Here is a 23,445-nt window from a genome sequence, read left to right as displayed (position 1 = left end):
ATTTATTTATTGCTGTTTTGTTTTTAGATTCAACATTATGTCCGTGTATTTGGTTTTGTCATTAAATGTACTATTTGTTTTGTACATTTTTTGTATATGCTCATATATTACTTTACTGAGTTGATGCTTTAATTTGTTCTTACATGTCCTGCCTCTTCCATTACACATTTTCTTGGCTAATATAAGATATTGTCTTTAAAATTTTAGCTTTTCAAAATGAATTGGGATTCCTTGGTAATATCAAGCAGCCATTGGAGACCCATAGAAACTGCAGAATCTGCAGAGAAATTGAAGTAAGTCTGACATCGGTCCAGTTACAGGTAAATACAACAAATGTGTTGCACTTTGTAACAACTGAATTAAAAAGTAAATTAATGTCTCCCCTGTAATCCGTCACCTAATGATGTCTGTCTTGTCATTCTTTTGGAAGTAAAAAATATATACCAGTAATAACAATAACAATATTTATTTATATTTATATTAATTTCTGTTGTATGTTACAAAACAGTAAAATTATGATTGTGAGATAAAAAGCTGTTGTTGTGCAATTCTTATAAGATTTGTGTTGAATCTACATCTAAATATTAATGGTACTTTTTTGTACTCTGCACATATCTGAACTTGCAATATTTGAGGATTTTGAAATACACAATGTGATATTACAGATATTTGTCTTTTCTGTTTCTATAAAAAAGAAAAAGTAATTTAGATCTTTTTACTTTTGTAAGCCACCAAATGAGGAACTTACCTTGGCTAGCTGCTAGCATGCACTGTATGCTAGGTTAGAAGAAGTTGGGGACAACTGCTCTTTACTCTTTTACTTATATAAACATGTCTTTTTATATTTGTTTAAGACTGCAAAGCATTTTTCAGTTGTTATTTAACCTACATATGTAGATTTTTGAATGTCAACACTTTTTTCAGAGTCTTGTTTTTTTTTCAGTGGCCATGACAAAAGCTAGCAGATTTTGTTGCTAACACTATGCTCAAAACAATTGTTCGGCATATGGTGTTCAGATTTATGTTTTTTTGATTGACACTACAAATAACTATGATCCAGTTAAGACAACAAATGGTGAAACAACTAAGAGAAAACTGGTCGAAGGAGATTTTCAGAAGGCTTTTTCACCCAGGTATTTTTCAACATTACTGAAATTATTATGGAAATTATCCATCTATAAACATTAATATGCATATTCTCAATATGTTTGGGGGCTTAAAAATCAAACATTTCTTCAGACTTGCAGACTGTTTTTCACAATAATAATAATAATAATGAATAATGTAATGAGTGTTTTTAAGCATTACTGATAAATCAATGCATTTTTTCAATTTCTGAGTATTTGCTAAATAGAACATCTATAATAAATGAGTAAATGAAACAACATTTAAATTTTTTTTTAAATAGAATTCAATTCACATTTGGGTAAACAGTCCCTTGGCTGTGGGTGGCAGTGGAGATTTCTCGTATGTTCTGGTGATCACAGGTCAAGAGAAAACAAGCTCTTGGATGTAGGCAGGCGTTCAAAGAGCTGTAAAACCAAAACAGTATGCACATGGACTCTACGGACAGATAAACACGAAGGATTTGTCACTTAAGTCAGACGCTACTTTTAATTGTTTTGACATGCAGTTTATTTGGTGTTCCACAGTTTAAAAATCAGGTGGAAGTTTTTCTAACGTACATACAAGACAACAAAAAAACAACTAATTCATACTCACCTATGTGCATCTCATTTTTTTTTAAACATTTTTAGTCATAGTACGTTTCAAAAGCAATGACATGATTTTATAATTAGGTATTTTATTCCAGCGCCGAAAACAAACAGAGTCTAGCTGCAGTAAAGAAAGTGGCACTACGTGTAATCACACCATGCAAAGTGAGCTTTCTTTCACAACTGATAGTGTATAGACTGCATGTACCTGTAAAGCAAACCTTTCACTGTCACTTTCAGGCTGTGCTTCACACACGCTCGTTAAAGGTCTGCAGTACTTAGAAACGTTCCTAAGTATCATATCAAGTATGTTTATATATGTTAATTAAGAGTAAGAAACACACTGAATAAAATGGCAGACATGCTGCACCTTTGGGAGTGAGCTGACTGGCTCAGCATTATTAGTTCAGACAGTGATAACAGAGCTTCATTTTATAAATAATGCCATGTAGATTTAAGATATGTGTCAAATTTCTCAGCAGAATTGATGAAAAACAGGGTAAAAATAATTTTACATTTAAAATGATCCACCATGTCTTTTGTGATTTAACCACTGGGTGGCGCCAGAGGTTGAAATTTCAATAGAATTGCAAATTTTTTAATTTTTTCATCTTCTTCTCTTCTGAAGACGTCCTCAGTGAAGAAATCTGAGTGTCAGTGATAGTGAAACCAGTAGGTTTACATTGTTAGGCGAAAGCCGGTTTAGCAGCGTATGTAAGTGAATTGTAGCCTCCATGATTGGGTCTATGCCCATCTGTTGTAACTGTAGACCAATAAAGAGGGGCAACAATTCAACTACTCAACGGACATCACACATGGCAGCTTTTCTAGGGCAGCAACATTACATTTTGAGGCTCATCTCAGACTTTCTCCCTGCTACCTTTTGCTAAACTTGTGTTGCTGAAAGCTTCTTTTTTTTTTTTTAACCAATAAGCAGTTTCAGGAAACCTCAGCGAAACCTCGGTGTTTTCCTGGTTTCTGTCAGCGGCACACCAAGAAAGACGTGAAAACGCTCATGGAAAAAAAACATTTCCAGCCTGTTTATCTTTCTGCTGGGGGGTTTGGGTTGGGCGGGGGTTTACAGGAAGTAAAGGGGGGCAGGCTTGTGGGAAATAGAAGTCAAACATTGGTGATGTATTGATATTTCAGCATCGCTGCACTTACTCGTGCTTATGCGTGCATGGCGGGAGTCGCTGTCCTCTGCAAGCGAGCACAGTGTGAATCTGAATGAGCAGCAGGAAGAGGTGAAGGTTACAAACTGCTGGAGTCGGGTCACTTTTGATCGTTCCCTGGAGACACAAACAGCGCAGCTGATTCCCGATCAGCTCCCACATCACCCTTGAGCTTTGCTGTGAGTTGAGAGTTTGGCCAATGCCTCTGTGATCCTTCCCTGCGCCTTGCTGGTAAACGGGGTTAAGCTGATACATGCCAATTATATTATTGCTTCATATCTTTTTTTAAAAATATATCTGCATGTATCAGTGAAACCCTCATCTTTGCCCAAACTCTCTCTCTGCACGTGTCTCTCAGCTGCTCAGCAGGACGATGATGTAGATGAGAAGCAGGCAGATGAGGATGAGGGTGAAGTTGACGAACAGCTCCTGCAGGTTCCTCTTGGCCTGCGGGTTCACCTCGATCTGAGACGCTCGGCGAATGGCCGATTTGGTCATGTGCTGAACGCGCTCCATGGAGGCCGGTTACAGTTTGATCCGCTCGATTGGGAGGCGAGGGGGTTCAGGTCAGGCTGCTGGGGCCTGTTGTTGTAGAGATGGGGGGAGGTGTTGATCTGAAGATGAGCTCGGGTCAGATGGCAGTCACTTTATCTTCTCCTTTCTAGTGGCGAAATAAAAAAAGAGACTGTTAAACACGCATGAAAAATGGGATTTCAGAATCACCACAGGCCCTCGTCCCCTCATGTGACCTTTCCATATCAGCACTACAGAGTGTGATGATAAGACGGGTGCTCAAGAGGCGCCAGCTGAGGCCTGATGATGTGTTAAGCTGGAGTGTAGTCTGAGTGGCGGCAACACAACTGTCATGACCACAGTCCTGGGACATGTTTGTAAAGAGGGAGGAGGAAACAAAAGAAGTTTTTCATGACTTTATAATATGTTTTGTCCTCCCTCTGTCATTACATCCCTCAGCTGGGGGTCGTAGATTGTAAGCAGAGTGCGTAAGCAGGAAATAAAAGCACATCACACAGTGCAGCTGCAGGCTCTCGACACTGGCTTAAATCCCCTTTTGTCATCTGATCTGTGACTTTCCCCAGATCAGAGGCACCGTGACAAGGTTACCGTGCTCTCGCATTAGAGGCTCCTGCACACAGCGAAAAAAAAGAAAAGAAAAATCTTCCCACTTGTGCATCGGCTGTGCCAAGTTCTTTTCTATTTTTAACAAGATTAAAATCCACGCAGGCGCACCCCTGCTGGGTACATTGTACATTACATCCCACATTACAAAAAGAGGCTCAGCAATCTACACACAGCTTAGGAACCTGAGAGCTTTGCTGCTAGAAGGTGTAGGTGTTAGGGTGGTAATCCAGGAGTTTGGAGGTCCTCTGTGCAAAGTTTGAAGTTTATCCTCAGGGTGGCGCTAAAGGAAACGTGCCCCATACTGCATATATTATGACTTACGCTTATGATACTTGAATTGCACTTTCAAACTCTAATGTGCCATTTTTATTTAAAAAAAAATCTCGTTTCCTTGTGTCTGTAAAAATAAAAATAAAAAGGCAGCCATGGCTATTTTTAATCATGTCACTTTTGTTCCTTCCACCCCCGTAATCTTCCTCTGAGTCACTCATTATCACTTCACATGTTGACACTTGAGCACACAGTTTCTCAAACCCCACGGGTTAACTCTCCAGCTCGCTTGCTTCAGACCTCACTGAAGTGGAGCGTAGAGTGGCTCTGGAAGAAGGAGGTTTGAGGGGTTTGATTTCTGGAGTGATCGACCGGTACACGGCCGTGTCTTAGCTTTAAATGACCTGTGTGTGGAGGCGTACTGACAGAGTTCATTAATTCAGTGTATTAACCTGATTAAAGAGTCCATATGGTGTTTAATCAACACAAGCAATCACTGTTACTCATAAATCCTTCAGAGTCTCTGTATGTCCTCGAACAAATGCACCAAGAATGATCAGAAAGTAATCATGCTGAACTTTTCCTGTCATCTGTTTATGAGTTTTCTTCTTCCACCCCACAGAAGCAGCCAGCGAAACTCCTCTTCCTATCAGTGTGAAGAGGTTTAACTACACATTGAACCCCTGACATATATTGATATGAGAGAACGAGGAGTGGTTTCAACAGTACGTCTCTTTATCTACGTGATAAAATAATGCTGCTGTAGTAAATGAAAGAAATCTGTCTGTGCTGAGTCTGTGCTTAGACAAATCTGGTCCTCAGGCCTTATGTTTGACACCCATGATTTAGAGCGTTTGCGTTCAGTCTGGACTTTTAAACTCATTAGATTCTAAATATTTTGCTCCACATAGAAGTAGCCTTTGACTTTATCAGCTGTGGAGCTTCAGGGTGGCCTGAAAGGGACAGGCTGAAAGTCCTGTTTGGTTTGGGTCAACAGGTGGCGCTCTTTCAGCTCATTATTTGTGGTTAAGGGCTATTGTTTTGAGGTATTTTCTGTAAGCACAACACCTCAAAATGTTTTGTATTCATGCTGGTAAAACGTTGTATGGGTGTAGAGCGGGGTCATGTCGTCCACTGAGGTCTTCAAGGTCAACTCAAAGATTTATTGGTTGAAAATCGACAAAAAGCCTTAAAACTTACTGAAAACGTACTGATTCTTACAAGTCAACATATATAAAGTACAGTATAAAGATTTAAAATGTCTTGTCACATTTGACCTCTGACCTCTTCTTCAAGGTCAGCAGATTGATCTGAAGGTCAAAGTGCTAATAATGCTAAATAGAACTGTGACAATGACAGAAAGCTTTCAGACTGACACAACTATGCTTTTTGAGTACAGTTGATACAGGTTATAAAATAACTCTTTAAATACACGTGCAATCCTCCTGAATACGTATTATGTTTGGCGTTTCTTTTTTAAACCAAATAAACTTTTTTTTCACTTCGTATTTATCACTAAAAATGTCAATTTTTACTAAACAGTAAAATGAAATCTACACATATCTGTGTATTTCCTCAGCTCCATCTAGTGGTCTGCAGACAAACTGCCTGGACTGAAGCAATCAAGAAAAATCTTTGCTTGTGCGTCTTCTGCACAGACAGTTTGTATTCTGGGCTTCCCTCTGACAGCAGCTCAAACTACACCTAAAGAAATTAATATTCATCCGCCCCGGTGTTTCCCTGCCCGGCTCTGTTCCTCTCAATCATCCTGTGCCTGAGGTCATGAGCCTTCCACTTCCACTCATCTTTCTCTCCTCCTTGCCTCCTTTTCTCACTTTTTATATGAGAATTTTTGTGCAGCTTGTAGTTTGACCTTTGAGGTGAAATTACATTCACTCTGCATGTCAGTCTGCACACCGCGTGTCTGATAACCAGCGAGCCACCGCTGCTCAGCTTCATCCTCGGCTGGTCAGCCAGGCTGTGCTTTTCTTTCTTGTGTCTAGAGTGCAAATAACCCTCATTTGCACTGCATGAAATGAATGAAAATGAAATGTTGACAGTAGATATAAAGCTTCCCTCTTTTTTGGTCCACATAAGCACACCTACATCCTGATGCAGTGCATTCATCTATTTTCTTATTTTCAGCAAACTCTTTACTCGTCATCGTTTCCTACTTTGCTTCTTAGCCTGTAGCCTGTGGAGAAGGCCCCAAAAAGTAAGCAGTAGATCATTTGGGTGATATTATTTTTCCTCCTGCAGTTTCATTAAAGCAGGTTAGGAAATGAACCCAAGCAGAATCTATGTTTTCATTCTGCTGCTACTTTTAAAATGTATCTAATAGGCCTCATGCAAAAAACACAGTCCATTTAATCATTTGATTGTATTTACCGTGCAAAGCTCGAGGAGAAGTCTGTTTTTATTTTTAGATTATCACCGTTAAAGTGCAGATTGCTCCTCTGGGCTGCTGAAAGGACCGCGTTGTCCTATAAACACAATCAGCTGTTGTTAGCTGCTCTTGCCAAGCATTAGATTTCTCCAGTGTGACCAACACAGAAGTGGGAAATAATGGTGCTGATGTTACTGGTAATAAAGTTTTTAGAGATGGAAATAGTTTATAAATAAACTGAAATTTTTCTCCTGTGAGTTTTGTCGTTGTGTGCCAGATCGCGCAGGTACACGCACGCCACTTTCTGCCCACTTTAGAGTCTAAAGTGACGCTAAAAATAAGTCATTAGCGATGCTTTTTGTCTTTGCAATCAATGTCAGCACTTGCAAGAGAGGTAGCTGGTTGGCATTTCCTCTTAGAAAATGATTGACAGCTGTGAAGTATGTAGGTTAGACAGATGCATAGGCTTATTGATGTTGACCTGCTACTCTAATTGGGTCATGGCTAGCTGCGCCCACTCTTTGATAGCAGCTGTTGGGAGCCAATACCTCACATAAATCACTTTAAATTTGGGGGCATATATATATATTACTCTAAAACATTAAATAGATATAGTGTCTGGATATAGGCGCAATTATAGGTCTATTAAAACAACAACATAATGTCAAAAAATTTAAGGACTTTATCACAAATATACATATGTAACAATATATACATGTGTAAAATTGCATTGTATAGCGTGATATAAACATAGTTAGTTTCACAGTCTTAAATATAATTGATTTCTTTTTTTACCAACTGTTTTTTGTATTTGTCACGTCAGAAAGAAAATCTTACCACCCTCTTCTTTCTAGTGTTGCCTTTTTATGCGTAACTCGCTCCATGTACCGTATCTCCTTGAGAGGTCATTGTGAAGTAAAGATACATCTAAAAGTAGCTTAAAAATCTTCCTCTTGTTATTTTTTAATGGAAAGGCATCTAGAAATAGAATAAGAGTATCAAATGGAGCAAAAACAAAGAAAAAAGAAATACAGTGAATTCTCCTGGACCACACTGGGAAATATTGTATATCGTATATCGCATTAAGTATTATTAAGATAGAGTTGATTTGACTCCTGAGTGCTTTTAAATGAAATCATGTGTTTGAGATAGGAATGTAAGAAGCTGGGATAAGTGTTTATCCCTCTGGGAGTTTTAGCCCAGTCCCTGTTCCCCTGCTTCTTTCTACAAAGCTTTATTTACTGTAAGTGAGCAGTGACTTTATAAGAAGCAGTGATTCACATCGTGCTCCTTAATATCTTAACATCAAACATCTCCTGTAACCGTTTAACTTCTGAAAGTACAAATGTCCTTTATGTCCCCAACCAGTTAAGTACCTGACTTAAATAACTAATCTCAGCTACCAATAATAATACGTTTTAATGACTCTTCTTATCACAAGATCCACCCTACTGGGCTTTTATCCTGTCTGTATCATCATTTATCATCATCGACTCTCTGTCAGCCTTCCTAAGGAGCAGCTCAGAGGATGCTGGCTCTTACCTGTCAGATGAGAAGAGAGCTGGTTGGAGTTTGAGAGAGAAATGTCAGATATGCCGTCCTCTCCAAGGCTGTAAACACAGTGAGAGATGGAGAGAGGGAGGGAGGGAGGGGAGAAATAAAGGAGAGAGAGAGAAAGAGGCAGGACATCCCAGCAAAGATTTCAAGAGAGTGGGGATACCAAATTTGTATTAGGGCTTCTGAATTATACATGCAGCCACCGGCACGTACCGCTGCATTTCAGGGTTCAAGTTTGGGTGAGAGTTCTGAAAGCTGAGATTGTGAGGTCATTCCCTCGTTTCAAACAACTCAGTCATATACACAGACGTTACAATATTTTTTGTTTCTGGCTCCGTAGTAGATCCAGTATTACTGTTCATTTAAGAGTTTTCAGGGAAAGCATGGTAATGCTCTTAAGCTCTCTGGGCTGAATGGCTAACGTATTAGCCACACTCCTAGAGCAGATTTCTTTTCTGGGAAAATTTTTTGGGAAATGTGGAAGCCTGCTTTAGAAAGACACCAGTACTGATGCACTGTGCCCATCTGGGAAGAAAGAGATGCTTTATGTGTTACTGCCATGCCACTTTATCCTTTGTTTAATGCATTAATGACGTGGCTGCTGGGAGGGGCCAAACACGTCCCTGCGATCACTTGAAATCTGGCTTCCGATCAAATACCACACCTAGACCACCCTATTGTCTTCATTATCCTGGCAGCCTGATATACACTTGGCACATGTGTTGTACTTTTGAACAGCTGATGACACCTCTAAATTTACAGTATACATTTGGCCATGACCACATCATTGAAGAGCCCGGGTATTGATCCTCCAGGACCTTGAAATTGTTGAAGCAGCCACGGGAAAGTTATTTCTCTTCTATTGCTTAACTCGCTAACTCTGTCTTTTGCAGCTGGTGGAGAACAAAAAACAGATTTGTTTGCCTGAATGTGAATTTAACGTGTCACAGTAATACTTGTGAAAGCTAGTCTGCTTATCAGATCCATTCATTTTGAAGCTATTTTAAATTCATTAGCTGTGAAGTTGGGACTACCTGACATTATATGAATTTCATTAAAAAAAACTATTTTTATCATTTTGTGTGTGTGTTTGCGAAGTGTGTGAAGTCCTGGACAGCATCCTCCACTTTGGAGAAATCAGTCGAGACAAGGTTTCAAAAAGAAGTCTGTAAAAAGTAAAAATAACCCCCCCGCTGTGGCCCAGAAAGCATTGCATCTGCCTTATATGGGGAATCAGCATGTAAACAGGCTGTCAGTCACGTACTGGGAAGTCTGCTTTGTTGATGTTGCTGGTCTCTACTCCACACGGATACACACTTCAAACAGTCCAAGAACACGGGTAAGCAGATAGTTCTATCTTTTATGACAGCTGTATTTTTCCCAAACATGAAGTGGAACCTTGATCCTCCCTCTGGGAGACAGCGCCACTGTTTCAGGAACATTTGTAAATAGAAAATTAACATAATAATAAAATAATATTAGCCGAGAGTCAAAAGCACAGTCAGAACTGTTCGGATGAAGAAGAATTTGTTGTGCACAAAATCATAAGAAAAGGAAGTTTAGCAAGAAAACAGACTGAAATTAAATCTAAGGAGTAGTGGACGTGCTGTACTTGGGACATTATTTCCTGATACATTCTGAAATCCAAAATTAGCCATTTATCCTGGGACTAAATGTATCCAGATGTTGTTGAATGTGCAGATTAAAAACAACAGATTGTTCTTAAGCCTGCTTGTCGTGAGTCATGCGGGGATAGTAACCTCTGAAAGTCTTTGGTTAGAACCATTTAACCTGCAGGACTGTCTGGAGGCACCTGGGACATCCTTTGCTACCTTGGATGAAAACTTTTGGCGACCCCGATTTCGTAACAGTGGAGAAAACTTGTCAAACAGTCAAAAATTATGACTGTCATCTCCAAAAGGCAGTCTGGGAAATATCAGGTGGAGAAACCGGCTGCGCTGACCGCAACGGTGACGGGAAATTTTCAGAAGAGCTGATTGTTTTTCAAAGCCAGTAGCCAGATGATAATGCACTGTCCAGCAGCTGTGGATAGATAAACAGGGCTGGTTGTCAAAACTATAATGGCACAAAGTAATATGGAAATCAATACATTCAATTTTCTTGGGTTATATTCGATCACCTGAATTTTAAAGGTGTCCAAACACTTGACAGACTATCACGTTTGGATAGACTATAGCAGTAACGCTCATGAAATCAAGGACAGGTGAATTAACCCCTGCCAGCAACACTAAAATTGAAGCCTAAAAGGTATTTTTTCCAATAACTATGTAGTTAGAGGAATGAGAGATACAGAGCAGATTGTCTTTTTAGAGTTGTTGAAGTTGCCATAAAGGTAGATTTCAAACTACTAACTAAAAATCTATCAGTAATTGCTCTAAAAAGTCAGTATTGATCTAGTCGACTGACCGACTTTGGCACATGTAGGACAAAAAAGAATTTGGTATCAAGCTGATGTATTAATGTGAAATATATTTGACATACGCTTGGTATAGACAGATTTTTGGCAGCAGAATATTACTGCTGATAATCAGCAGGCAGTGGTGAGGTGCCAGTGGCCGACTGAGGGTTAGAGCTCATCGTGTCTTTGTGTTTGTTTGATGCCAGGACTGAAGGGATAAATCTAAGTCTGGAATGCACAAATCAGTTGCAGCTCCGAGGTGCTCTTGAGCGAGGCTGTCGCACATCTGAGAAAGCTCTTCAGCTGTGGACAGATCCAGCTCCTGCTGCACTGGACAGCCTCCAGGTGTGGAAGTGTGGGAGTGGGAACACTCCTAAAACCGAGCCCACTGCTGTCACTGGAAGTCTAAAAATAACACTCTTGGCAAAAATAATCACTTCTCTCCTGTTATGTAAAGTCCTTTGAAAGTGATGATAAATATTTGCGTTTATCTGGTAGATTAAGTGTCTCTGCACTTAATTTTCATTGTCATCATGTTCTGTCTTGCCTTCATGAGCACACAGAGCCTTTATGTCCAGCTGAAAAGTAATTATAAAATCTCTTACGCTAGGAAAATAGTTTCCTCCTTTTTTTTTTTTTTTTTAAATCCCTAGAGTGGTGCAGCTCTGCAGCCTTACATGGTGAAATACCAGACTGCTCTAACCCAAGACTAGCAAGACAGAAAGATTCAGAGGGAAAGAAACAACTTGACTCGAGATATTAAAACAAAAAACCCAGCAGGGCAGAGAAAACAGACAGAGCTGCTGCTGCTACCAGTCAGAATCAGAGATTTGCTCTTCAGAGACGCAAAAAGAAAATACTGCACTTAAAGCTTTTTTTGTGGTTAAACCTGTAATGAACACACCTGGGCCTTTCTCTAGCAGTCTAAGGTTTTACACTCACTCAAAATTCTCGCTGCACACATACAAAGAAAATATATTTGAGTATATGAGTAGAAGCTTCCGTGTTCCCCAGAGGATGAGCTTCTTGTATTATAGATTTTTTTTCATAAACTGTATAATGAATTTTAATGCTCTGAAGGACACCCACAGGCCCTGAGTATTGGATCTGAATGACAGCAGCTCAAAGACAACAACAACATATGCAAGTTTTGACACTTGAAATGTAACCTGGCAATTAATTATGAGATATTTTGAAGCATTTTCCAAATTAACAACAGCATGTGTAGAATCCGTCAAGGGTCTAACACATAGAGACAGACAGACATTCATACTCACGTTTGCACCTTCCAGAGATTTCTGTGGAGGCGCTTGTGGTTAAACCTGTAATGAACACACTTGTCCTTGAGCAGATCTCATCACCACTGCAGTTATTTCTGTTACATTCTGCTAGCCACCAAAATCAAATAAAGGGTGACAGGTATGCCCATACCTTGCACTTAGGCAAAATACAGCCCACTGGTTGGAGCCGGTCCATGGACTATTTTAATCCAGGTGAAGATCCCCTAAAAAAGGAAAAAACAAAACAAAACCCAACAATATCCAGAAGACAACAAAAAGTCAGTACCAGGCCTCAGTCACACAGGTAAGAGATTTATCCGAGACCCCCTGCTCAATATTTCCTGATTGTTTGATAAGAGAAATTGGTGATAAAGAGGTATTTAGTGGTGCCCTAAGAACCTCTTTGCAATTGCTTTAGTTGCTTGCAAATTGCTGCAGATTTGTCTGCAAACACTTGTCAACTATTCACAGCGGTAAACCTTTGAAAGTTGCAACTCAAACCAGAAACAGAGATTGTCTCTCTTCGGAGTACAAGTTGCGCTTTTTGATTAAAGTGTTGGTTTCTGTTGTAAAGCACAACATTTGCTTTCAAGGCTAACAGTCTCAATTTCTGGTTTGTGTCACACTTTTCATTGTTTCACTATCACTCGGCGTCTTCCCTGCAAACTTCGGGTACCCACAGCAATCTGCCGCTGATCAAAGTAATGAAAAAAGAGGTTTTAGGTCCAGCAGCTTCTTTGAAAATTTGCTACATTAACAATTAATGATTTCATATGATAATAGTCAGCAACCCCGAACCACCACCGTCCAATGCAGTTTTACCTGCTGACCAGAGATTTCCAGGCAGTCACTGATCAGTCTGAGACCAGTCCTCGGGTCAGTAAACCTAAACGGTAGTAACCAGACTGAAAAGCAACGCACATTTCGGTGCTTTTTTTCCCCTGAGATGTCACACACTTTGAATTCTAGCCAATCATTTTACGTTTCTGAGGATAGTAGACGGGCCTAGGTACGTACGTTCTTTTAGAGCACAGCTACAGATTAAAAATACCCAAGGCGAAGTGGTCAAAAGTCTGGCTGTACTTCACAGCAAAATATGCAAACTCAGCAGCCTGCAACAAGTGCTTTAAGGTGATACTGTGCAAAGGAGGTAACTCCTCGAATCTGATGAAACACCTGGCGACGTATAGCATTTTTTTAAAAGCCGAGAAATGTACCGTATCTGATAGCTTGCTGCAAGACCTCACACCGTGCACATCTACTGCGGGTGGGTTGCCTGTTATCGGACCCGGAGTTAGCAACATCCCCCAAGAACCCGAAGAGGAGAGTCCTGGCCCCTAGCCCTGCCAGTGTAGCAGAAATGATGATGGATGATGATGGCAGCAGCAGCCGTTCTTCTCTGCGTGAGTCGCTTAATGTTGTTCGTGTGTAATTTACGTTGAGTAGGCTAACCACGTTATTAAATTAAAGCCAAAAAGGCTAAAATGACCAAAGAAAAAGTGGAAAACAGCTAAACATGAGAGGTTTTTGGACAAAGTTTGTGTTTTTTCCATTGTTTAAGCACTGCTTCCAGCCAAGAGTGATACCATATATGTCCTATAGCTGCAGAAAAGGCTAACATTGTTACCTTTTTACAAAAAAACAGCTAAACATGAGAGGTTTTTGGACAAAGTTTGTGTTCTCCATTCTTTAAGCACCGGTTCGAGCACCATTTAACCACCAGTACTGTTTCAAAAGTACCGGTTTGGCACCGGAATCGGATAAAACCTAAACAATACCCATCCCTAAGTAAACCTGGGCATGAATAACTGCAGTGAACATGAACAGCAGCAATGTTTGTAGGGTTATTGACGTTGGGCTAGCTGGCATACAATGGTCTGCTACCTGGTGTCCTGCTACAGAGCTATAGTTAGGACAATATAAACACATTAGCAGAGCAAAGATGGAGGACGAATGGGAAGTCAATGGGAAGGTTCTGAGGGGCAGAGACGAGTGGCAGGAAAAAGATGCTAAAAACAGACCAAACTTCAGTCAACTTCATCTGCGATGATCCATCTGTCACACCAGGTGAGTCACTAGTACATGAAAAATTCATATACATATTGAGCTATAGGACCCAGAAGCACGGCTGATATGTCATCACTTAACAAGCGGATGGTCCATGTCATCCAAGAGTGACCACTTCTTGATGTGCACAACAAAGCTCCAGTTACTCACTCATCTCACAGCTACTTCACACATAATAACCACACATTGTTGAAAACAAGTATGTAAGTGGAATTCCTGAAAGACTGCACACACAGTGGTTTGTGGATGTTAGCGGAACTGGGAGGTTGATGAAATGACTGTGCTGTGAAGTTTGTACTGGAACCAGGAGAAGAATTCTATAATATGTCGTAGATAAGTCTATAATATATACTTATATACTTTATAGAATAAGTATTGCCTAAGCATTCGCTAACAAAAGGCAGCTGCCTTTCATCATAGAGCTAATATACATGCTAACTGATTACATATTAGCAGATTTTCCTAGCATTCATTAGGCTTTCAAAACATTCTTTGTCATTCTGTCAATAAAGTTGTCCTAATTATGCATATTGATGTATGGATGCATGCATAGATGGGCAAATAGAGGATAACAGAGGGTGAGAGCATTTTAGGGGTGAAGAGGGATGGTTTACCCCATCAGCTGTGTTTACACTGGAAGACTTAATGCAGCTGTTGGCGGCTTCACACACATTCTCTCGCTCTTTCTTTCTTCCTGCTCTCTGTTCTCCAGATATAGCCAGCTATGCGGAGAAGCCCACAACTAGCTTTTCCTCAGAGGCCCTGTCTAAGAGCAGGCTTTATCTGATATGGGCTTCTGAGGAACAATGCTAACAACTGACACACAGCAACAGCTCTCTTCTCTGACTCACTCTAATGACATTAACATGTTTCTGAAGCCAAGATTAGATTTCGAAAAATCACATTTAGAAACTCAGGTGGGTTAAAGAGATTCTTGGGTGGTGTTGGGAAAGTTTTCTTGAGCATTTGCAGACAATATATACTCGAATCCTTCGTCACCAGTGGGGCTAAATATGTGAAATGCCTTGCTTTCAATAGCGGATGAAGTACACCTCAAAGATCTTGAAAGGACTGCCAAGCTCAGGTTTTAGCCAAGTTAAAATTTATCATCAATCCTTTACTGAGCAGGGTTGCAAAGCATGTCCTGGCATTTCTCACACAGCGATTTCTTCATCAGTATTCACGCTAACGCACTCAGCCTAATGTGATTACAAGACTGCTCCAAATGCACAGACCACACACACCTTGGTCTCATCTAATTTTAATGACTTGTTTGGATCTTTAATGTCTGCAATTAAGACATGCAGTGATTTTGATATTTAAATGGCAGTGGGAGATGCATGTTTGGGTGTGTGTGACTGTGTGTAGGTGCTGATGTCACATGTTATATATATGAGCTGTCAGCTGAACAGCAAAAAAACTGCGTCATTTATATACAGTTGATCCAGTAGTTTCTTTACATTTTAGTGGTTGTAGAAGGTGCAAGGCAACACAGCTCCTGAATGTGTGACATGATCGGTCCTGACATGAAGGAAGGGAAAGCCTGTTTGAGCCTGTAGGGAAACATGTCAGCCTGAATGATCAACAAATGACACATACAGGAAAGTTCCTGTGATGCATTGATTGTGAAATTCTGAGCTAATGCTGTTGTTAGGAATTGCAATTTGTTCACTGTCAATGCTAATATATTTTCTGAGTATTTAGTATGTTTTTGTTGATCTCTATTCCTCTCTTTGTTATTATTATTATTATTATTATTATTATTATTATTATTATTCCATCTTAATAATTAATATCTGTTGGAAAAAACTCATGTTCAGACCGAATATCTGTGGAAGTTCTGTGTGGAATTTGATACTGATGTTACAGCAGTACACCCTATATCAGTTCTAAAGTTTTACATATCAGGACATAATAAAACATTATCTGGTCCTTTCCTTGAAATGAGATAAATACAACCTGAGATGAACAACAACACCCCTACTGGTTCCATAGGAACTAGGAGGGTGAGTGTTAGTGAATTTCCCATAATGCATTGTGCCACATCTGGCAAATGTCAAACATAGCATATGAGCACAAACACCTCATACCAACCAAATATTCTAGAGTCAAACTGAGATCATCTGCCCAACAAACAAAGCTTTGTCAAAACTGAGTCATGCAAGAGGACAGTGATACCAAGCACAGCAGCAAATCTACAATGAAAGAAAAGAAAAGAATGAAGATAAAGTCCAGACCTCAACCCAGTTGAAATGCTGTGTGTGACGTTAAGAGAGCTCAATGAAATGAGGCAACAATGTAAAGAAGAGTCTGCTGAAAGTTGAAGACCTGGAAGAACTAACTAATGTTTTGTGTCTTGATATGTAAAACCTTAGAAGTTGGGTTATTTTTTCCCCCATTAGGCAAGGCAAGTTCATTTATATAGCACAATTCAACAACAAGGTGATTCAAAGTGCTTTACAGAGACATTAAAGAACAAAAACAAATAAAAAAACAGTAGATAAAATCAGTAGTTAAATGTAAGTTTTGAAATTCAAGCTTAAAAGTGTGGATTTGGTGCTTTATTCAAATGCAGCTGAGAACAGGTGAGTCTTCAACCTGGATTTAAATAAACTGAGTGTTTCAGCTGATCTGAGGCTTTCTGGGAGTTTGTTCCACATATATGGAGCATATAAGCTGAATGCAGCTTCTCCGTGTCTGGTTCTGACTCTGGGAACTGATAAAAAGCCGGATCCAGATGACCTGAGGGATCTGGAAGGTTCATACTGGGTCAGGAGGTCACTGATGTATTTTGGTCCTAAACCATTCAGAGCTTTATAGACCAGCATCAGAACTTTAAAGTCTATCCTCTGACGGACAGGCAGCCAGTGTAAAGACCTCAGAGCTGGACTGATGTGGTCCACTTTTTTGGTCTTAGTGAGGACTCGAGCAGCAGAGTTCTGAATGAGCTGTAGTTGTCTGACTGATTTTTTAGGTAGACCTGTAAAGATGCTGTTACAGTAATCAAGCCTACTAAAGATGAATGCATGGACTAGTTTTTCCAGGTCCTGTTGAGACATCAGATCTTTTATCCTTGAAATATTCTTGAGGTGATAGTAAGCTGATTTTGTTATTGTCTTAATGTGTTTTTCTAAGTTTAGGTCTGCATCCATCACTACACCCAAATTTCCCGCCTGGTTGGTGGTTTTTAGGTGTATAGATTGAAGTTCTCTGGTGACCATTAATGATGTTTTGTATTTTTTAACTATATATTTATATATTTAAACTGTAAGTTTCACTCTGAGTTCTTGGCTGGCAAAGTTTAATCTCTTAGCTTTCTTAAAGAGTAATTTTACTCATGGCCTTATAGGCTTATGCCAGCGGGTGTATTAGTGTAGCACATGTCCCACAGTTAAACATGTGTGTCCTTGCAGAGGCATGTGTTCAACCCTACCCTGAACCATGAGTGCACAAGGCGTCAAAGACCCCACAGGGTAAATCCTGCAGACGCCATGTTTTTGTAGCCAAAAGCACTGATGTGAGATTGATGTTAGATTTCAGTGATTTTTGATTTGGTTCTTTTGACCTTTTCCAGAGTGTGACTCAGAACATTTGGCTGGAGACACCATAGTGTACATCCTGCAGACATCCATGGATGTCTGCAGGCTTAATCTCATAACTCTCTCAGCCTGCTGAGGCATCCTCAAGCAAAACACTGAATCCTTCACATCCCAGGGATACTGCACCGCTTAGATAAAGAGTTTCCTCCTCAGAGATCAAAAGTCCCACCGAAGAGCTACTAAACTCAGATACCAGTGGTGTCAGTGTTAAATTACTGTGAATCAAAAGCTCCCGATCTACTTAAATCAGTCGTTTAAAACTAGAGTAGCCATCATCCATCCCTATGACAGAATATAAAAAATACACTCAGTCTGAAGTATCTATCTGTCACATTGCCTTATATAATCAACAAAGCCACCTCATCTAGCCAACTAAAATAAATCAGACACACTCAACCTGCTAAGAATGACACACCACAAATCCATCAGTGACAATAGCTGGCATCCTGCAGCCATTACAAATCCGGCCCACCTAAAGTGACTCAAATGACTTCTAACCGTCGATGGACCAAAAAGGCCAAAAGTAACCACAGCAGGCTACTGTTGTAGCACTAATCTGGCGCACTCATGGTCGGGCATCATACTTTTCAATAAACCTCATAAAATAAATGCTGCCAGGTCTCCCGATATAAATAACCCACAAATCCGCAGCACCTGATCGGCGCTGTCCCCTCTGTCACGTATCCAAAATAATCACTCAAATCCAGTGAGTCCAAAGGACGGCATTCCCCGGAGATACCTGCGGACAATCGCTTAAATTCAGAATGTCCTGGGACACTCGTTCCTCTAAAAATAACGCAAATCCAGTACACTGGAGTTTTGTGCGCACTTGTCAGGCATCTGAAAATGGAAACCCAGATTGGCCTACTGTATCCACTCTGATATCAGGACTGCAGTTTGGATTTTATACAAAGCGCTCGTCTGTGTCTGAAACACAGAAGTGAATTCATCTTCATATTTTAAGATTAAAAGCAGTTGGGACACTTTAGTGACTGTTCCTTTCTTACTCCACACATTCGCCCCTGCTCTGTTTATCCCTCCACAAACACACGGCTGTTTTAAGATTTGTCTCATAATCTCCTCTCAGCAATGCCAATAAAACCTAAAATTATCCCACTTTTTGCTTCTCTTCGAGCGCCTCGCGAGGGAAGGTGAGAGCTAAATGGTGGAGGAGCTGCTTAGATTACAAGGGAAAAATAGGAAAGATGATGACTAAACAATCATGTACCACCAGAATACAGACCTTCTTCGTGGTTTCGCTTTTCTTGTGTGCTCATACATTAAACAGTGTTTATCTTTGTTGCAGACGAATGGGATTCGGGGCCAAAAACAAGGCTTGTAGTTTATACTTCCAGAAAACACAGAAAGGAAGCGACAGCTACTTTTCAGAATGGGACCCTCATTTCGGCAGGAGTGCACTGAGTCACAGAAACTAGTGAAAGCGCTGATGTCACCACTGATGTTGTTGTTGTTACTGTTGCTAATGTTACTTGGCACTAAAATCTCCTCTATCAGTCTGCCTCCTCGTCCTCCTCTCTTCTCTTCCTTTTTTAGGAAACAATCAAAGATTTTGCAGACATGGTAGAAGTTTCTTAAGCACTGGTTTTAGGTAAGACCTGCAAACATCCTTGATATTACAATGACGTGATTCAGTTTAATTTAGTTTTATTTATATAGCAATAAATAAGAAAAAAAAAAGTCAAATCGAGGTGCTTTATATTGTAAGATATATACCGTAGAATAATACAGAAAAAACTCCAACAGTCAGATGAGCAAGCACTTGGCGACAGTGGAGGGTGAAACTCAATTTTAACAGGAAGAAACCTCCAGCAGAACCAGGCTCCAAGAGGGGCGGCCATCTGGCTCAATGCATTGGTGGTTAGGGGAAGGAGACAGGACAATAGACACGCTGTCGCAGACAGAGAGAGATTATTAATAATTAATGATTCAATGCAGAGCGATTTAATAAACACACAGAGAGTGAAGAGGAAACACTCAGTATGTCAGATGTCTTCTGTGTTTTTAGGTGCTTAGCTTATTGCTATTCTTTTTAGGTGAAAGAATAGCAATAAGCTAGCAATAAGCCATCCCCACACCCACCTGTGTGAGTCTGAAACCCAACAAGCAGCAAGCTGAGGGAAAAAGATGCATCTTGACATGTAGTTAATTGACCCAATAGTTCAACAAAAGAAGTCTCTGATCCAGTTTTGAAAAAAAATCTATTATTACCAGTGATTACAGGTAGTGCGTGCCATACTTCCCACAAGCATAACTAAATGTTCTTATCATTGGGCGTCATTAGCACTCTGTGGGTGTTGTTTCCACTCGTACAATATCGTGTCTTCACATGGAGTCTATAAAAAGACTCTATTCACAAAGGCCTCTTCAAAACTATAGCAGACCTGACTGAACAGCTCTCTGACAGGGGTTCTCTGAAAAGACTTCCCTGTAATTTAGATGCCACAGCGTCTGTCTCTTACTTTCATGCTAATGAAGTGATGCGTGATACGTACGAGCCCGCTGAAGCAGAGGCTTAGCTGTGTGGCAGGAAATGTGGGCTGACTCTTCAAACCTCCCCGGCGACTCCCTGCACTCTAAAGCCTCACACTGCACATGTGATGTGCATGACAGATTTATATTTCACTTAATATCACAGGGATCTCTGCTGTTTAGGTCACACGCTCAGAGTATGTGCTTGTCGAAGGTCATGCACCTCTGGGACTCTGGGATCCACTTAAAAAAGGGGCCCAGGTGCTGCAGTTTAAATGTTCTCTTTAGTTTTAGGACAGTCTGTTCACCCCCCCCCCCCCATGATCCAAAAGTGATGACCACTCTGGTTTGACGCAGAACAGATTAAATAAATGATTGGCTGCGGTTATTTAAAGTATTTTCATATGATGATGAACTCATCCGAAATGCTCTGATTGGCTGTTGCAATCAATGTAGTGGATTGCGATTGGATGCTGGGGTGTCTAAAGGGGTTTGTGTCCATCTGATGTACAGACGTGTTGGACCGGAGCAGCGGAAAAATAACTGCTCTATTTATAAAGGCCCATTTAACAGCAGAGGGTCATCTGTGCCCCTCAGAGGAAAAGAGTCAGTCTGTCTCCATCACAAAATCACACCAGGACTCGTGGAAAGAAGAGAAAAGCTGTGTTTCAAGTTGACAACAAATCAATTTTAACCACATATTAAACTGGGAATAATATAACCAGAAGCTGTTTTCACCTAAACCTCTGTTCTTCTTTTATATAAGCAAAACATTTCTACCGTTAAAAGCCTTGCAGAATAATAGATTTAAGAGTCATTAAATCATTTAAAGTCTCTGGGTTTTAAAAATGCAGAATTTTCCTGTCCGTTTTTGCACGGTGCAGGCATTACGGGGTCAAAAGCGTACAAGGAAACCTCTGTGGTTCCAAAGACTGAAACAACCACACACTGACACAAAGTGACCACATGAAACTAAAGCTTGTAAATGTTATTAATATGATTTAAGCCTACTGGTTTCTCATTGTGAGAAGTGGACGTGGTTTTACACCAATTTATTCAGCTACTCACATAAATCCTGTTTGTGTAAATGTATAATTTATCCAGTATTAAAATCATAATACCTTATAGGTTCTTCATGTTTTCAGCAGCTGTTTGTACTGCATGCATGTGTAATGTAATGGCGCCACCCTGTGGACAACTGCGGCACTGTTAGAGCATCACTCTTTAGAGCTTTGTGTATTCTTATTAAAAGCTTTGTTGTCTTTGCAGTTATGAGGAAAGATATTAAGTCCTTATGTTGCAAAGCATCAGCAGCAACCGAGCATTTGTCAAACTGTGAGTGTTTTTATGTCATCTTCAAAGCTACATTAATATTAACAGTCACACAGTGGAACAGCTGTGGAAACTGAAAACAGTGCAGGATGCTCAGCTGGCACCTTTTCTACTAGATCAGTAAACAAACCCGGGAAGATTTTTACAACTGCACATATTTTTTCTCAAGCTAGAAAAAGTTTGACAACCGCTGACCTAATTTAAGGTCTTTTATTTTTGTTTTGTTTTGTTTTCATGGTAGTTTTAATAAGCGATACGTGATATTGCTGTTGCTTCTTGTGGTTTTGGCTGACACAATGAGCTGTGCAAATGTTCACAAACGGTGACCCATCATGTTGAATTCACGTTATGTGAACACAATTTAATCTGATAAATAGTTATGGAGATAAAAGTACTTCTAAAACTCTAAATGCTACTTAAAAAATACTTCAAACAGCAGGATTCAGTATTGGAAAAAAAAACATCAAAAGCAAAAACTGATGACATTTAACCCTGGAGCCATTTCCTGTGATGCATGTTCAGTAATAGCTTTTCAAGATGTTATCAACTGACCAAATGTGATGTGCATGTGCAGTTTACTACATAGGACGGACTGCTTTTTCTCCTGAGGTCTCGATACAAACTCAAAGGTTGTGTAACTGAGTGAACTTAGACACTGGAGACCAACTTCTTCTTCATTTTGCCTTCCATGCCAACTGATATACTTGAAATTTGGGGATAATTATATTGCACAAGGCACTGGAAATAATGGTTTTAGGATTGCAACAGTCATTTTGTCAAATCCTGCTTAACATTTCTGCAAAAAGCAGAGTTTTGTTCCCACACCAGCTGCATGTAAACACAGTTAAACGAAGTAACAAGTTTAAGTACAAAAAACAAAACCAAAAACAAAAACAAACTGTCAGTGCTCTGTGATGTGAAACCCACACACTGAAACCAGTATATACAGGTACCTGTTAACCACAAGTGAGAAGTGACATTTTTTACCAAGTAATACTTTTCTACTCAAACGACTACAGGAAGGATTCTCACAGTATGCACACAGAGATGTTTATTTGTCTTAAATACACATAAAATACATCTGATCATAACTGGAAAAAGTCCTGACATTCCTAACATGCTCAAAAAAAGGAAATGACAAGATAATCATGTTTCACTGATATGGCTCAGAACAGGTAGTTATCAAAGAGCTGCAAGAACTGGTATAATGTAGTCGCTTCCTTTGTTATGTGTTTTGAGATAATTGTAGCCTGCACACTGTAAACTACATTACAGTAGTTAAGTATAAAAGAAATAATAGCATGTATGACCTTTTCTAAGTTAGAATGAGACCGGAATTAACACAGTTGACATACCTGTCAAAGCTGAATAAAAGAGGACTGGAGAATTTTAAAGCACCTGTGGTGGTCTGTGGCTTGACAAACCTGAGAGCTAACAGGTGTCTAACCTAGATTACCCCTTGGTTTTCAGCCCCTTTGCAGACATTTTTGGGTACAAACCCCAGATTAAAGGAAACATCAACGGTGCTGGGCAGAGAATGTGTAACTACAATTATTTTAGTTTTAGAAAATGTATTAGGTCTTATTATCATAGTAGGCCAGACAAAACCTAATATGAGAGCCATCACTAGTGATGTAGGGTTGTGCATTGTCCGTGTAGCAGAGAACATCCAAGCTCTATCAGCACAGAATTTGTTCAAAGTGCAGCATGTAGATCATAAATAAAAGTGGACCCAAAATAGACCCCTGTGGAACTCCACAAGAAGTAGCAGCACAGGAACATGAGGCATGAGGCACCACATCACTGATGCCAGCACTGCTTCTCAGACATGTGAAGAAAATATTTTGGTCCACAGTATCAAAGGCTGAACTGAAGTCAAGAAAAATGAAAACAGAGAAGAACCCAGAGTCAGCAGCAAGCAGCAAACTTTTTGAGACCTTGACCTGAGAGTTTTCAGACCTACAATGAGAGCAAAGATCTACTTTCTATTCATCAAAGTGAGTCTGCTAAATCCGCGG

General features: G+C 40.0%; 1 protein-coding gene across 1 annotated transcript; it reads right to left on the bottom strand.

Annotated features, from left to right (window-relative positions):
- Positions 1–1,595: 1,595 nt before the first annotated feature.
- On the bottom strand, positions 1,596–8,745 carry pln (phospholamban). The gene is made up of 2 exons (XM_040009700.1): positions 8,226–8,745; positions 1,596–3,548 (listed from the first exon to the last, which is right to left on the bottom strand). The coding sequence occupies exon 2, from the start codon at positions 3,401–3,403 to the stop codon at positions 3,242–3,244; it is 162 nt and encodes a 53-aa protein (XP_039865634.1). The 5' UTR covers positions 3,404–3,548; positions 8,226–8,745; the 3' UTR covers positions 1,596–3,241.
- Positions 8,746–23,445: the final 14,700 nt, after the last annotated feature.

Source organism: Simochromis diagramma, unplaced genomic scaffold (genome assembly GCF_900408965.1).
Source record: "Simochromis diagramma unplaced genomic scaffold, fSimDia1.1 OVJJ01000381.1, whole genome shotgun sequence".
NCBI classification, from domain to species: domain Eukaryota; kingdom Metazoa; phylum Chordata; class Actinopteri; order Cichliformes; family Cichlidae; genus Simochromis; species Simochromis diagramma.
Note: the sequence above shows the minus strand (reverse complement) of the source record. Positions and strands in the feature narration are given on the sequence as shown.

Coding starts and splice junctions, on each gene's coding strand:
- pln (XM_040009700.1), bottom strand. CDS start 3,403: ATGGAGCGCGTTCAGCACATGACCAAATCGGCCATTCGCCGAGCGTCT.